The sequence below is a fragment of the Humulus lupulus genome, chromosome 4, assembly GCF_963169125.1.
Source record: "Humulus lupulus chromosome 4, drHumLupu1.1, whole genome shotgun sequence".
NCBI lineage: Eukaryota > Viridiplantae > Streptophyta > Magnoliopsida > Rosales > Cannabaceae > Humulus > Humulus lupulus.
In genome coordinates this window covers 190,205,994-190,221,473 of record NC_084796.1, presented here as the reverse complement: position 1 = coordinate 190,221,473, position 15,480 = coordinate 190,205,994, and the positions used below count along the sequence as shown (strand labels likewise).

Here is a 15,480-nt window from a genome sequence, read left to right as displayed (position 1 = left end):
AAGACCTTGAACTGCTGCTGTCAGCGCATCAAGATGGGCTTGGATGCCTGGGGCTACTGCTTGGGACTCAATTTCGGGACCACCTGGTCGGGCGCTCCTATCCGGCGCACCATCATCAAGTATTTCTACTTGACTGGTAGGTCGGTTCGGATCTCCCCCTTCGACCGGGACGGTCCTTCTCCTGTCGGCAATGACATCTCTTAAATCCTTCTGAGAGGTATGCCTCCCTAACCGATCGAACACTGTGCTCCGAGTTTTTTCGGAAGGTTTGCCGTGCGGGACATGCTCCTTGCCACTACGCTGCTGGTTGGGATGCAGTGGTGGCCTTCCTGTCTGTGCTGGGCGGTTTTTTCCTCCTCGCTAGTTGTTGTCATTCTTTTCCTTCGACTGGTCAGTGTGATGACTATCAGCTTCATCACGACCATGCCCGTCTTTGAAGTGCGAAGTTTCTTTACCTCGAGGAGCTCTATTTTGCTCCTGCTCAGGTGGAGTTTTCTTACTGCCTGACTTGTGACTTCCAGATCTGGAAGTCTCTGATCAGTGGCTCCTTGAGGGGGTTCTGGAGTTCCCCCTTTGGGTTGAGGTAGTGCCCGATCGGATCCCATCTTCTTCCCAACCAGGTGGGTTACTACTGCTTCTGTTTGGTCCTCGAGAATTGGGTCTGTCAGTGTTTTTTCGACCAGCTTCTATGGTCCTTGCGCCTTGGGTGGCTACTCCTCGTGTTGCAGCTTGGGCATTGGCCTGGGCCAGCTGCGTAGCTACCTCCAGAGCGAGTGCAGCCTCGCGATGTCGCCTATCGGCCTCCTCCTGTCGTTGCCTAATCTCTTCGCTCCTGGCGCCCATCTCCCGTCTTTGCTGCTCAAATGCAGCCTTTTGTCTAGCCATTTCTTTAGCGAATGACTCTTGTCGGGCGTTGAATTGTGCCATTTCCTCCTGGAAAGCCCCCATGGCTTCCTGGAGTTGTTCAACCTCTGGAGTCACGTCCTCGAGCAAGACTCTAGGCTCAGTCTCATGGTCTTGAGGACCAGGACCTTCTGATCTAGCAGGCTCTTTAGAGGAACTTGGCTTCTTGGAGGTCGCATTGGTGTTCTTAGGCGCCATAATGCTACGGTAATAGTCTGTTTTTCTCTTCAAGCTCTCAATGAAAGCACCAAAATGTTGACCGCGGTTTTGGCCAACGACGTGTAGAAGTCAAAACGACAATAAACCTTCAAGAGAAAAATAGACACAGACAATTTTTATAGTGGTTCAGCCCCAATGTGGTGGTAATAGCCTAGTCCACTTAGAGTCATGATTATGAATCTACACTCAAGATCAGATGAACCTGAGTCAACTGAGTTTCTTCAGTGCAGATGAAAAGAATACAATATTTCTCTAAAGATACAAATACTCTCTTAGGAAAATTAGAATCCGAATCCTTTCTCTGATGCCATGGGCTTTGTATTTATAAGCACAGGATCGTACAAACGCAGTCCCTCATAATCGGGATCTTTATGTTATTCTTTCAATATTTTAATTAATAATAACATCTAAAATACAACAATATGCGATTCTTTGGGATAATATGAGAGATTCCCGCGCAGGTATGACCGATTCTAGCTGAAGCCGTTACTGGGGTCTCTTGCGCAGCAATGATCTGTTTAGTCGGTCCACATCACACCCAGAACGAAAACTGGAGGGCCAAAACACTTCGCCAGTCGGGCACACCCTCACTGGTCGGCCAAACACTTGACTGGTCAGACAAGCACTTGACTGGTCGGACAAGCATCTGACTGGTCGGACAAGCACCTAACTGGTCGGTCATGACACTTGACTGGTCAGTTAAAAATCTTCACCGGTCTACCAGATCACTCCTAAGCCAGATTACCCAGTCATTCCTGGCCATTTGTCACTTCTATTGCCACGTCATCGTTTTCAAATTTTGGGATAATAATAATAATAATAATTGATGGATGATGAACCAAATGACCACCATTGGTCATATTAAGCATTCTATATATGCTTAATATGCATTTCTTCTAAATATGACATTCAAGTATAGTCTTCTTCTTATAATTTTAAGCATATGTATTAATAAATGAAATAAAATCGGAAGAAGGAAGTTCACAAATCATGTTATTATTAATAATAATAATTTATTATTATTATTATTATTATTATCATCGTCATCGAGATCACCTTCTCCTTTTCTGGGTTTGAGCTTTGGGTCATATTAGACCCAACTTATAAGCGAAAACACCCCATAAGACAAAAAAAAAAAAACTTTTTTTTATTTATTTTTAAAATTTGATATAGAAACAGAATCTAATACATTAGTTGTTATGCCATTTTACCAATTACCAAATGCGTAGAGCTAATATATTTAATTATCTTTTTTTTGTGAACAAAAAATCAATTTGTTAGTATAATTACTTCTAGTAACATTTTCATAAAATGCTAAACACCTCCTTCTCTTTTTTTTTTTTCTTTTCTTTTTTCCTAACAATGGGAAAGGGACAAAATCACAATAAAACAGATCAGTCATGAAAATTGCAGATTTTTTTTTCCTAAATAAATATAAAATCCAACAGATAATATTTGGTCAGATTGTTTTGTCTCACCGCCAAAGCTTTGACTTGGCCATGTTACCTTGGCTTTCTTCGAATCAAGGGGCCCATAAAAGCATAACAAAATCAAGTTGGTGTGCCATTGCATCTGTGCCTAAGCTAACCTCCCTTCTTTCTGTTTATGTTTCTTTCTCTGGCTCTGCCACTTGTCCATAAAATCTGTCGTTAATGTTCTGATATCAAATTTATATTATATCCCATCTGCCTCATTTTCGATTTTTTCTCTTCTCTCAACTCTTCCAAGAAGAGGGGTTTTTCTTTATCTTTTTCGTTTTAGAGTATATGCAATTCTGGGTTTTTCACAATTTCCATGGCAACTGAAAGAGAACCTGCTGTTAAAGAAAACAAAGAATGCATTTTTACCATCACAGCTGATTCTCCACTCCAAAAGGTAATTTCTTTCTTTGGTTCACTTCTTTGCTATAACTCTTCTTTAGTGCTTCTTTTGACATTTCTTGGCTGTTTTTACCAATAAAATTTATTTTATTTTTTTGAATTGGGTATGATTTTGATTTGATACTGTTTGGTGGGCATTTGAGAAATTCTCTTCTTGTTCAGTTAATTCATTTCTCCAACTCAGAAAAGATTTGCTATAAATCTTTAACTCTTCTGTAGTGCTTCTTTTGACATTTCTTGGCAGTTCTTGCTAATTTTTTGAATTGAGTATATTTTTTATTTGATATTGTTTGGTGGGCATTTGAGAAAACTTGTTCTTGTTCAGTTTCATTTCTTCTAGCCAGATTATATTGCCTGGTGCTAGTTCTGGATTGATTGTTCTTCCTTGATTTTATATGTTGAATTTGAATACTTGGTTTACTGTTTTGGTTTTTTCTTGTAACAGATTGGAAATTCAGCTGAAATAAGTGAAGAAACTCAGTCAAGCTTGGACAATTCTCGGCGACATCTTGTTTTACAAATACCATCTAGGGATGTTGAGGATGCTAGAGAAGAATTTGTAAGAATAAACATGAACACGCCAACTCCAAGTCCACCTCCCAGAAGAGTGAACTTTTCCCCATTACCTAGTCCTAGTTTTGCCAGACATACTAGGTCCCCAGGCCCCTCTTCATCTAAAACTAAATCAAACATAAAAAACCTTCTTCCAAAACTAAGTTTTAAGAATCGAAATTCTAGCTCTGAGATTCAGAAAGCTGTGCTTCTAGCTTTGGAAAGCTCACCAGAAGAGAGACAAGAGAAGAGAACGTTCTCAAGAACTATGTCTTTGACAAAGCTTTTCACTCCCAGATCGAAAAATACTTCATCCTTGCCTGTAACACCTATTGCTCATTCGAATCCGGAGTCTATGCATGGAGGAAACATGACTGATTTGCTAAATTTTGTTGTGAGTATTAAGTATTAACTTCCTTTTTTAGCTTGGGATTGATTATCTTATCACTATGGCACAAGAAAGCATTAATTCAATTAGAAGGCAATTTGGGACATTAGGCTGCATTTGTATTATTTGAATACATTATCAAAATGTATGAGTTTTCATCATGAGATGTATATTTCTGTGGTTTGCATATTTCTCTGTGTATTTGTTTTTTGAATTCTGCAGATGATACTTGGTTCGTTCATATTTTTCTTTGTAGAAAGGAGGGACACGAATACCTATTCATCGTTCACATTCTGTTCCTGTCCTTACCAAAGATGGAAGTGTATCTCTACGTGGTGTTTTTCGAGTAATTCCTACCACTCCACGAGCTGCTGAGAAGACAGTCTTGACAGCGCCTAGCACGCCCACAAAAGACGACAGTGGTAAAATATGTCATAGTTCTCTTTGTTCATATGCACAAACACCTAACGCTTGCATACTACAAAAGAAAACAGATGTTTCATTCCCTTAATTTTAAAATATATTGTTGAGGATCTTGGGTATTTAACTGGTCAAGTCAGATAAGTAAGTTGTGACCAAGCAAATCTGTGACAATTTCCAGGATCTTTGCAAACTAGGAATGATAACTTGGCATAGTTAAGAAGGTGTCTCATTAGATCCACAACAATTTATAGATGCTGATAAGTCTTAACTATTAGTCTTACATTTTGAGAATGCATTGTCTTTGGAGCTAAGGGTATGTTTAGTTGCAATGAAAAACATCAGAATGGCTTTTCCACCATTTTAGTAGAACGCAGAGTGAAAAAAAATGTATTAATTTTTTTACTCATATTAAATTTTTTTCTATTTCATTTTTATTACCATTCTTATTCATATTCCTATGTTGTCATTACTCTGAACAAAACATATCCTAAAAAGAATCTTTTTGGTTCTATTCCAGATATATAAATGACTGTTGTTTTGTGTTGGATTTAATTATCCTTATCAATTAATTCCAAGTAGTTTAGTGATTCTGATAACTATTTTGACTTTGACAATAGCCTCTTGCCTGTCAAACATAAAAAAATGGTTTTAGAATTATTTATTTAATGCAAAGATAATTCTTTGCATGTCAGTATTTTGTAAATTGTGATAACCAACCTATGTCTTATCTTAGTTTTGCGGTTCAGATGGAAGTGATGATGGTGGTGAAGATATCCCTGAAGAAGAAGCCGTGTGTCGAATCTGCTTTGTTGAGCTAGGTGAAGGCGGCGATACACTTAAGATGGAATGTAGCTGTAAAGGTGAACTTGCTCTTGCCCACCAAGAATGTGCAATAAAATGGTTCAGCATCAAAGGTAATAAAACATGTGATGTGTGCAAGCAAGACGTTCGGAACTTACCTGTCACACTGTTACGAATTCAAAGTTCTCGGGGTCTTAACTTACGAGGCGGTAGAGCTCTGCAAGCGGAGGTTACTCAGTACAGGCAAGTGAAAATTTCAGTTAATTGTTTTAATTTCACGGTAGTGGAATCCCTGTTTTTTGTTTGTCAAAGAATAAATTGTGCTTGTGATGATGTGAATGATTACTTCTACTCATTCTATGAAATAGGATAGAAATACCTTTGGTTCAGAGCCGCCTTGATCCTTAACTTAAAAACATGCTTTACTGAAACCAGTTTCAGTCCAGAATTTCTGGAACATATTCATTTGGATTAGATAAAAGTTGTTTGTTTTCAACCGTGTGATTATATGGATTTGTTGCTAGATAAGGACAGATTCATGATTCATCTAACAAAACATAATAAGTTTTTACCTTCTTACACATAGCAGTCTTTCTCTATGGTATAAGCTAAAATTGATACAATCTTTGGCAGGGTTTGGCAAGATGTTCCCATTCTAGTCATCGTCAGCATGCTTGGCTACTTTTGTTTTCTTGAGCAACTTTTGGTAAGTTAGCCAACTTTTTTGGTGCTGCTACTTTCAGGCCTATCAAAATCTAATTTTATTACATAAACAGGTTGGAAAAATGGGTTCTGGTGCAATTGCCATTTCTCTTCCTTTTTCCTGCATATTAGGCCTTTTGTCATCCATAACAGCAACCACAATGGGTAAGGGAGCTAAGCTCAAATTTCTTAACTAAGATAATGCTATAATATTTAGAGAATTGTTATGCTAACTGCTATAAATATTCTTGCTTTTAGTGAGGAGAAAACATGTTTGGATTTATGCATGTATTCAGTTTGGATTGGTGGTTCTTTCAGCTCACCTTCTCTATTCTTTGGTAAGAGATCCTCTCCACGACATTATGGTGCATTTACTAGGAATAAAGTAGAGAAGAATGAGAATCATAATTTGTATTATGTATTACTAGGAAACGTAATCGAAATGCTTTAAATTGATTAAATTACCATTTTTTAATATGAGAGGGAGAAATATTCCCATTCTTTTCGTGTGTGTCTCGTCAAGTTCTCTAATTTTCTCATTTTTTATTCTAATAATAGTATGAATGGAAATCATTACCACAAAAATTATTCTCATTAATCTATTAATTTAGAAAGTGTTTTAAGAGAATTGAACTTAGCTCCGTTTCAGTTTACAAAATACTATTTTTCAATTGAGATCTTCAATACAGACTATTTAATCTGCTATCATGTTATCTACAGCTTCATATGCAAGGAGTTCTATCTGTTCTGTTAGCTACATTTACTGGATTTGGGGTTACAATGTGTGGGAATTCTATACTTGTTGAGATTTCAAAATGGAGAAGAGAACGCACTCGTGCAAACCAACAGCAGGCTTCTGTAGAAGCGGCACAGATGGATCAACTACCTGCAACCCCGCAACAGACACAGACGAATAATCACAACCACGATGAAAATCATGGTGTTGGAGATCCAGATACTATTTCTGGGAATTAATTTGAATCTTACTTCTTTGTCTTATAGTTTATCACATTCGTTAAGTGTCATAAAATAGTAACATAACAATAGTGTGCTCTTCTGTAAAGAAAGTATACAAACGTTTGGTGGTGTACTAGCGTAGGAGCTTAAATTAATTGTGTATTTTCTTGGTTTGGTCATGTTTTTATAAAATATCAGAGTCCAAAGCATTATATATGCCAATACTAGTGGAGATAAGATACGCACCAGATTTTCAAGATTTCTTTTTTTAAAGGACAATAATGATTTTGGTCATAGAAATTTTCATGATCATGCCACCAATATCAATGCCAATGCTTGGTTGAGCTCTGCAAAATTAATTTTTCTTTTGACTTGAGCCCTGATGTGAATGTGCTATATGGCTCATCATAAAGTGGTAATAAAACTTAAAATTTACACTAAAAAAACATAATGATGATGACACATTATTTGTGTAATTTTTATGTTCAAGTTTTGATTATGACGTAACTGGCTGTTTTAAACATTATCGGGGCCTACTTTATAGATGTTGAAGTCAAGGCCCTTGTTTAGTCTTAAACGTACTGCTTTACAGAAACTAATTTCAAGTCCAGCGACCAGGGTTGCAAATATATTAATTTGGATGCAATCTTACTTTTATTTATTATTATTTTTTTTTCACTATGTAAAGTGAGGGCTTGAACTTATTATTATGCTCATAACTTGCCTATTTTTGTTTTCTTGAGCATCTTCTGGTAAGTTCACCTGCTTTATGTGCAGCCATTGTTAGGCCTATAGAACTTTGTTGTAATTACTTGGTGAATTTGGAGAAACGGGTTGAGGAGGCGCATTTGCCATAGTTATACTCGCTGCTATGCTATATTAATCTTTGTTTTTAAAAAAAATATTATTTATATATTTTTTACTAACAATGACAACTTCATTGAAAAATAAGCAAAATATATTACATCCTAGAATAAATAATGAAAATCCTCTTGTTGTCCGTGTTTTGATCATCTAATACGTGGCAATTGGGAGTAATTAGCGACAGGCCACGGAGTCCTCGGGATGCGAGTTCCTTGATGTGGTCCAATCCAGCCGAATCGAGGATATCTCTAGATGAGGCTATATCCCGAGGTCTTCTCTCAGGCGAGGGTGTCTTCCAGTGAGACCACGTCCAGGCCAGTCTCTGAAGAATGAATACCCACGGGTGAGGTTATGCCCCGAGGTTTTCCTTGGGTAGAGAATGTCTCCAAGTGAGGTCACGCCCCGAGGGCCCCCTTTTCACTCGGCCATTCTCCAAGTCCAAGACTCCGATCCTCGGGCCTAGGAGTAATGCCAGGTGTCAATCACTATAGGTGTGGGCCTCAAAAGGATCATCTGACAACTTTTGATGATCCTCGATTAGTGGTGTCGAGTCTGTACACTCAACAATCGACATTTCCCACAACGCCGCCTGACATGGGCAAACGTGTGCCGCATCCTGACAGTCACAGATATGTTCCCCATAAAGTTGGTATGTGACTTTTTGTAATGGGCCCAGTAGAATCCGAGTTGGCCATAGTCTTTATTGTAACACAACCCTTTGTGTATTAACTTAACATTAATACCCTAATATTTTATGAGAGATGATTGTCATTAATGACCCCAGCCTCTATAAATAGGGTTGGGGTATCTCCTTGTAAATGGTTCGATTTTTAAGAGAGAGAAACTTTGTACTAAGTGCAATATATATGCTGCCTGAGAATCACCATTGAAGCTTGCTATCACAAGCTTCAAGCTCACTAAATAATAGAGAATCATGGATTAGGGTTCTTTTATAACCTGAACCACGTAAAACCTTGTGTCTCTCCTTGTTCATCCTTTAATCTCTCGAATTTAGTTGGCAGCGAAAAAGGCTGTCAACATTTTGGTGCTTTTATTGAGAGTTTGAAGGAAGCTTGGAAAATAGTCATGGTGACCACTCGAAGGAATGCTCCAGACGATACTGCCCCTCACATCGCAGCTGAGGGAGGAGAAACCAGTCACATGCCATCACAAGAGAACCCTGACGCGGTGGAGGACTACAACAAAAATGTTGAATACGACGGCATGGGTGACAGGGGTGACAATGAATACTATAAGGAGGAATATACACATCCCATGGATGCGGAGGAGCCACCACAAGTGGTGGCACTCCATGACCAGTTGGCCACTCAACAGCAGAAGATCGACACCCAAGAGGGTAATATCGCTGCCCTGCATGAGATGGTTAACGCCATGACTGCTACTCTGGCGTCCTAAGGACTGCGAGTTAACCCCCATGGCGAAGTACCATCTGGGCAGCCAGCTAGTGTGCCTCCTGTGCTCCCAACTAGAATGCCACCTGTCACTCCAACCGGTGTGCCTCCCGAGCACCAGGCTGGGTTGGCGCGAGATCCGCCAGCTGGCGTGCCTCCCGTGCACCTAGTTGGAGATGGAACCCAACCTATGACACAGGACTGTGGCAAAGGTATGGTTGACGATAACCCTGATCCAAAATCTAAGAAGGCATGTCGAAACCTCAAAGACAACCAGGTCCCGAGCTCAACTAGCATAGATGAAGGCCCAAGAGCTCGAGGATGCCACCAGGCCACCAACACCTGTGGAGCCCAGGGTGTTTGTCCAGGCGCGCTAATACGGATCGCGCAAGGCCCAGAGGTGGTGTCCCCCAAGCACGTCGCCATCCCCACAGAAACAATGGTTGAGGAGGAAGCATGCGGAATTGCCCTGTCGGCGAAAAGCACGACCTCAGCATCTCGATTAACAATGAGAATGTTGAGTCAGATGGGGAAACAGAGGTGGCTCATCCTAAGGAAAATAGCGCATTCCAAGGCCAGCCTGACCTGCAAGACAACCTTAATGCTCATCGGTGCAATAAGACCCTAGGCGTGAGCCTGCCAAGAAAGGTCGATCAGACCTCAGGGACAATCTCAACGCCCGAAGGAGAGATAACCCAGCGCAAAGCATCAACCAAGACTTCGACCCACATCGTGTGGAATTAGAGAGCCTGAAGGGGATCATGCTCAGAATGGCTCGAGGACAAGGCCATGAATTTGACTCAGAGGACGAAGATGGGGAGCCATGTGATCCTCACATAGTGGTAGCCCCTTTGTCTCACAGCATCAAGATGTCAGCCATCCCATCTTATGATGGCAGCTCAGACCCCACCGACTACCTCTCAAATTTCAACAAGCTGATGTCGGTGCACCGCGTCTCTGAGGACGCTAAGTGCCATGTGTTTACGATAACTCTAACGGGACCAGCAGACGAGTGGCTCAAGAAACACCGGCTGGGATCCATTCAGCCGTGGCACCAACTGTCGTCTTCCTTCCGAAGACAATTTATAGCAGCTTGGAAGGTGAGCTTCAAGGTCAATGCATTGGCTAACATAAAGCAAGGTCCCTTCGAGACCCTCAAGTCATATATCAAACGCTTCAAATAGGAAGCTACGAGGACCAAGAGGGTCGATGATGGCCAACAACTGATGACATTGCAGACTGGCATCCGCGTGGGGTCCCCATTGTGGGATGACCTCCAGCAGAAGGATGCTGACAACTCGATGACTTCATCCATCGAGCACAAGAATATATTAGCTAGGAAGATGCCCAGATTGGAGCGTTTGGAGGGCCCATCAACTTTCCCGCTCTGACAGCGCCTGGCCCCGTCGCTTCGGGGATCTAGTATCCGCCTTATGCTCATGTTCAACCAAGTTTGGGGGGGGGGGGGGGGGGGAGTCTAGTCCTGTCCGAGTGTCCCACCAACTGGCTTTAGTGCCATGTCGACCGCTGGTTTTAGTGTGGCTCCGATGGGATACAGAGCGGTGGCCACTGCATACAGTTTTTTTTCAGCCTGCATTTAGTGCTGGAGTTGCCGCTCCATCCCTGTCTGCCACACCCAGTTGGACCCCCACCAGTAGTAGACGCGGGGGCAAGGGTAAGGGCCGAAAGTCCAAGGGAAATGGGATCGCACAGGCCGAACAGGGAACTACCCCTGGCGAGAAGTATGTCTTGTAGTACTCCGAGTACACTGACTTGGTAGACTCCTGTGAGAATATCTTTGTGGCTACGGAACAACATGTTCATTACCGAAAGCCACAACCCATCCGGAGGGACAAGGAAAGGCGAGATTTTGACAAGATTTTTCATTCTCATAACGATATAGGGCACCACACCAATGAGTGTCGCCAGCTCAAGGATGAGATCATAAACTAATCAAGTTGGGGCACCTCCACCAATACGCTCAAAGCGGGCCTCGCCAACCTCTGACCCCAGCAGCAAGAATGCATGTGCAACCTGCTGCTCCTATACTTCCAAGCCCGGTGCCCATAGCTCCGCCACAGCCGATAGCAAACAGGCCCTCTCTGATGAACGACAGAGTGTGGACCATTTCGAGAGGACCCCACTTAGGGGGCACTTCTAGAGGCTCACATAACAGGTATGTGTGTGCCTTAAACCACAATGATGAGGTGTTGGCCTTGACTCAACTGTCAGCCCAAATGTCGCAGATGACTGACCAAGTCATCACATTCTTCGAGGACAATGCTCGGAGAGTTCACTTCCTGCACCATGACCCTTTAGTGATCGAGAGCCAGGTGTCCAACAAGATGGTGGATAGGATCCTGGTGGACAATGGGAGTTCAGTGAATCTCCTATTTAAGTCCGCTTTCAAGTAGATCGGGCTGACCACAAGCGACCTGTCCCCGTGCACCTCGACTCTTTACGGATTCTTGGGAGAGGGTCTCATACCAATGGGCCAAATCAAGTTACCAGTGACACTGGGGGAAAAGTCTCGCCAGACCTTCAAGTATTGCACTTTCGTGGTGGCAAACTGTCCCTCTGCATATAACGCCATTTTAGGGCATCCGGCCTTGGTGGAGTTCGGAGCCGTCACCTCAATTCGACTTCTGTGCCTACAATTTTCCACAGAGTCAGGAATTGATACTATCCAAGGAGACCAGAAGGAGGTGAGGCAATGTTATAACGTCTCCCTCCGGCAGCCAGTAATGGTAGTCGAGACAATGGACCACAAGCAGTCTCTTCCCGAGAATGCAAAGATGATAGCGGTACTGGCTGAAGAGGCAGATGGCTAGACCCACGAGTTCAAGATGAGAGGGCGGTCGAGCCTGTAATGCCCCAAAATCCCTAATGAGGTTTAATGGTTGGATTAGTAGGTTGGGAGGGCCATAATTGATTTATTATGTCATTAAACTATTATATGCATGTTTATGTGAATTATATTATAATAAGATGGTAAATGCATGCATGTGGGTCCACATTTCATTATAGGGACATTTTTGTAATTTGGCTAGTTGAGGGCGTAATTGTATATTTACATGCATGTTGGTGAACTATTGATGAGGCCACATTATAATGTGGATTTTTTCAAGCCATTCGACATGAGACGATCTTTGAGTGCAAGTTAGCAGTTTGGTCATAATGGGATTAAGTTCGGGGCTCGGGGTGAGTCTCAGGGTAATTTTGGTGATTAGAGCGTTGCCGAGAATTAACGAGTAATGGGATTTGATTTATTGGTATTGGAGAATATTGGGAATAACGGGAGTTGGAGAGCGTTAATTAAGATTAACGAGATAGGTGGGAAAGGACAGTTTTACCCTTGGGTGCCTTTAAAAGACTTTAAATGACCTAGGGGAAAAATAGTCTTTTCACCCTAAGATATATATCAGCCATTGAAGGCTGTAGAACCTTGTAAGAAACAGAGCATAGAACTTCTCTCCCGTACATCATTTTCTCTTCATTTTCTTGGATTTTTGAGCTTCTTTTGAGGATTCAAGCTAGGGAAGTGGACCTTGAGGGCTTAGGATTGTGTTCCACCATTAAAGAGGGTTCTAAACTGAGCTTGAGGTAAGGTTCTAGCCATTAAAACTCTGGTTTGCTCTATTTTTGTTTTGGATTTCTAGAGTTGATAATGGGAATTGATGGGAGTTTTTGGCTAGGGTTACTTGGGTTATGATGCCTAGGACATGTGTAGATGGTTTTTTGGTTCAATTGGGGGTTGAAATGAGGTTTGGAAGTTGGTTTTTCAAGTTGAAAATGGTGGTGTCAAAGGATGGGAAAACCAGGGTTGAAAACCCTAGTTGTAGCGCTACAACGCTAGCAAGGCACTTTTCTATTATGCCTATAGCGCTGGGGCGCTAGGGGGGTAGCGCTATAGCGCTACCCTACTTTTCCAAATTCTTGTTTTAGGAACTTTTGAGGGTTTTTGGCTCGGGGTTTCAATTCCTGAGGCTCGGGATCAAATCTACTCACCGTTTGGGTACAATTCGGGTCCCAGGAGTAAGGTTTAGGTCAAGATCCTTTTATTGTTGATTTTCATTAATGGAGGTTATAATTGGTTATGACTAGGTGACCGCTAAGGAATCAAAAGGTCAATTTTTCTCAAGGGTCATTCTTTTACTATTTCTCGCTCGAACCAGAGGTAAGAAAACTGCACCCCATATGTGACATGCATGGTTATTATTGAGACATGTTGAGTGTTTAAATGTGGAAATTGATTGCATATCAAATGCTTAGCAATCTTGCTTACTTGTGAATGACACTGACTTATTAGTCAGAATCGGCAATGGTGTCAGTAGTAACTGTGAAGCTGTGACTTACTAGTCAAGTTCGGCAGTAGTATTGAGCACTGGTCATATGGTATTGGCTTAAGAGTCAAGAACGATTTTAGTGTGTTTAACGCAAGTCAAAAAGATTATATCTAATCGACATCAGTATTGAATGAATCATCATGAGCATTAATACCGGACTGACCTCAAGTTCGATGAAAACTAAAAGTGCTTGTCTAGACAATGGCTAGTCACTTAGAGCCAGGGCCAGAAGGCCCAGGTGACTGCATCGTCACATGGCTATGGGTGTTGAGCCCCCGTAGTGACTCACTCATCAGTCACTCATCTGGTTTACGTTAGTGACTTGCTCATCAGTCACTCATTTGATTAGGGCTATAAGCTCCATCATGGTTAACAGAACCTCAAGTGTTATTCACTCATCTGTTCAGGGCTATAAGCTCTTTATGATTATCATGATCATCATTTGATATTATATACATGTAGTAATGAGTTTTCTTGCTGGGCTTTAGCTCATGGGTGCTATGTGGTGTAGGTAAAGGGAAAGAAAAGCTCACCCAGCCATGAGTGGAGAGCTTAGGTGGTGATATGTACATATGCGGCCGCTTGACCACCACGGCCAAGGAGTTTCTCAAAGGAACTAGGGTGTTAACCCTATTTTTGCCGCTTAGGTCGGTGGGTTGTAATTTTACATTGTAATGACCATTTTGGATTGTAAATAAGTTGTAAATATTTTTATGGGCCCATGAACAGTTTTATGTTTTAAATAAAATATATCCTTTCCTTTTTGATTGGTTTTTCACCTTAACCTATTAATAACACCTAGATGCACGTTTATAACCAAAGAACTCGATTAGCGAGTTAAGCACGGTTCAAAGTTCACAGTAACAGTCTTAGAGTAACCAGGGCGTTACAGAGCCGATGGAGGAAGTCAAGGAGTTGGCTCTCGACGCAGCCACTCTTGATAGGAGAACCAAGATTGGGAAGAAACTGGAGGAGAAAGTTTGAAACTCACTGCTAGCCTTCCTCTGGGAAAACCAAGATGTCTTTGCTTGGTCTCACTCCAACATGACAGGCATTGACCCAAATATCATTTTCCATGCCTTGAATGTCGATCCAATTGTCGCTCCAATCCAACAGAAGCGGAGGATGTTTGACCAGACTAGAGCAGAAGCTCTAAAGGCGGAGGTGGAAAACTGTTTGCGAACGGTTTCATCTGGAGTGCGCAGTATCCCAAGTGGGTATCCAATCCAGTCCTTGTGCCTAATCCAAAGGACACCTGGAGGACTTGCATAGACTTCTCCGACCTGAATAAGGCCTGCCCTAAGGATTGCTTCCCACTACCAAAGATCGATCAGATGGTTGATGCCACCTCCGGGTACGAGCTTTTTTCCTTCATGGATGCATACTCGGGGTATAACTAGATTTCTATGCATGTCGCAAACCAAGAGCACACCAGCTTCCGAATGGACAAAGGAGTTTACTGCTATAAGGTGATGCCCTTCGGGCTAAAGAATGTTAGGGACACCTACTAAAGGCTCGCGAACCGAATGTTCAAAGAGCAGTTGGGGCGGAATATGGAGCCGTACGTGGACAACAGGCTGGTGAAGTCCCGAACGGCCCCCGACCACGTGAGGGACCTCGTGGAGGTGTTCTCGGTGCTTCGCAAGTTCGGGATGAAGCTAATGTTGAGGTCTATGCCCTAATTAAAACCCAATTTCTTTGTAATCTCATTTATTATCAATAAAAGAATAGAAATCAATTTTGACTTGGTCAATCACTTTTCTCAAACATTTTATTTTCATGATTATTTGTTTAATATAAAATTCTATTGAATACCGAGTATTTAGCTAATCATATTTATAGTGACGTAATCATAGTGAAATATAAATATGATTATATGTTCAAAATAAGTTAGTCCTAAGATTAGTCAATGCACAGGATTTACATTGACTTGCCTGTAACGACCCCAAATTCGCTAATAAGGCTTAAGGGCCTTGATTAGTGTGCCGGGAGGGTATAAATGGGATTAGAGTGAATAGTATTTATTTGAATGT

General features: G+C 41.7%; 1 protein-coding gene across 1 annotated transcript; it reads left to right on the top strand.

Annotated features, from left to right (window-relative positions):
- The first annotated feature begins 2,527 nt into the window (after positions 1–2,527).
- On the top strand, positions 2,528–7,047 carry LOC133831068 (uncharacterized). Its single transcript, XM_062261237.1, has 8 exons — positions 2,528–2,997; positions 3,448–3,948; positions 4,199–4,364; positions 5,112–5,409; positions 5,800–5,872; positions 5,943–6,033; positions 6,127–6,206; positions 6,589–7,047. Exons 1-8 carry the CDS (start codon positions 2,917–2,919, stop codon positions 6,841–6,843), a joined length of 1,545 nt encoding a protein of 514 aa, XP_062117221.1. The 5' UTR covers positions 2,528–2,916; the 3' UTR covers positions 6,844–7,047.
- The last annotated feature ends 8,433 nt before the right edge of the window (positions 7,048–15,480 follow it).

What these genes read in the sequence shown, in the direction of transcription:
- LOC133831068 (XM_062261237.1), top strand. Translation starts at nt 2,917, where the DNA reads ATGGCAACTGAAAGAGAACCTGCTGTTAAAGAAAACAAAGAATGCATT. An exon ending in CATAACAGCAACCACAATGG is followed by an intron (nt 6,034 to 6,126) that starts GTAAGGGAGCTA and finishes TCTTGCTTTTAG; the next exon opens with TGAGGAGAAAACATGTTTGG. An exon ending in CTCACCTTCTCTATTCTTTG is followed by an intron (nt 6,207 to 6,588) that starts GTAAGAGATCCT and finishes TGTTATCTACAG; the next exon opens with CTTCATATGCAAGGAGTTCT.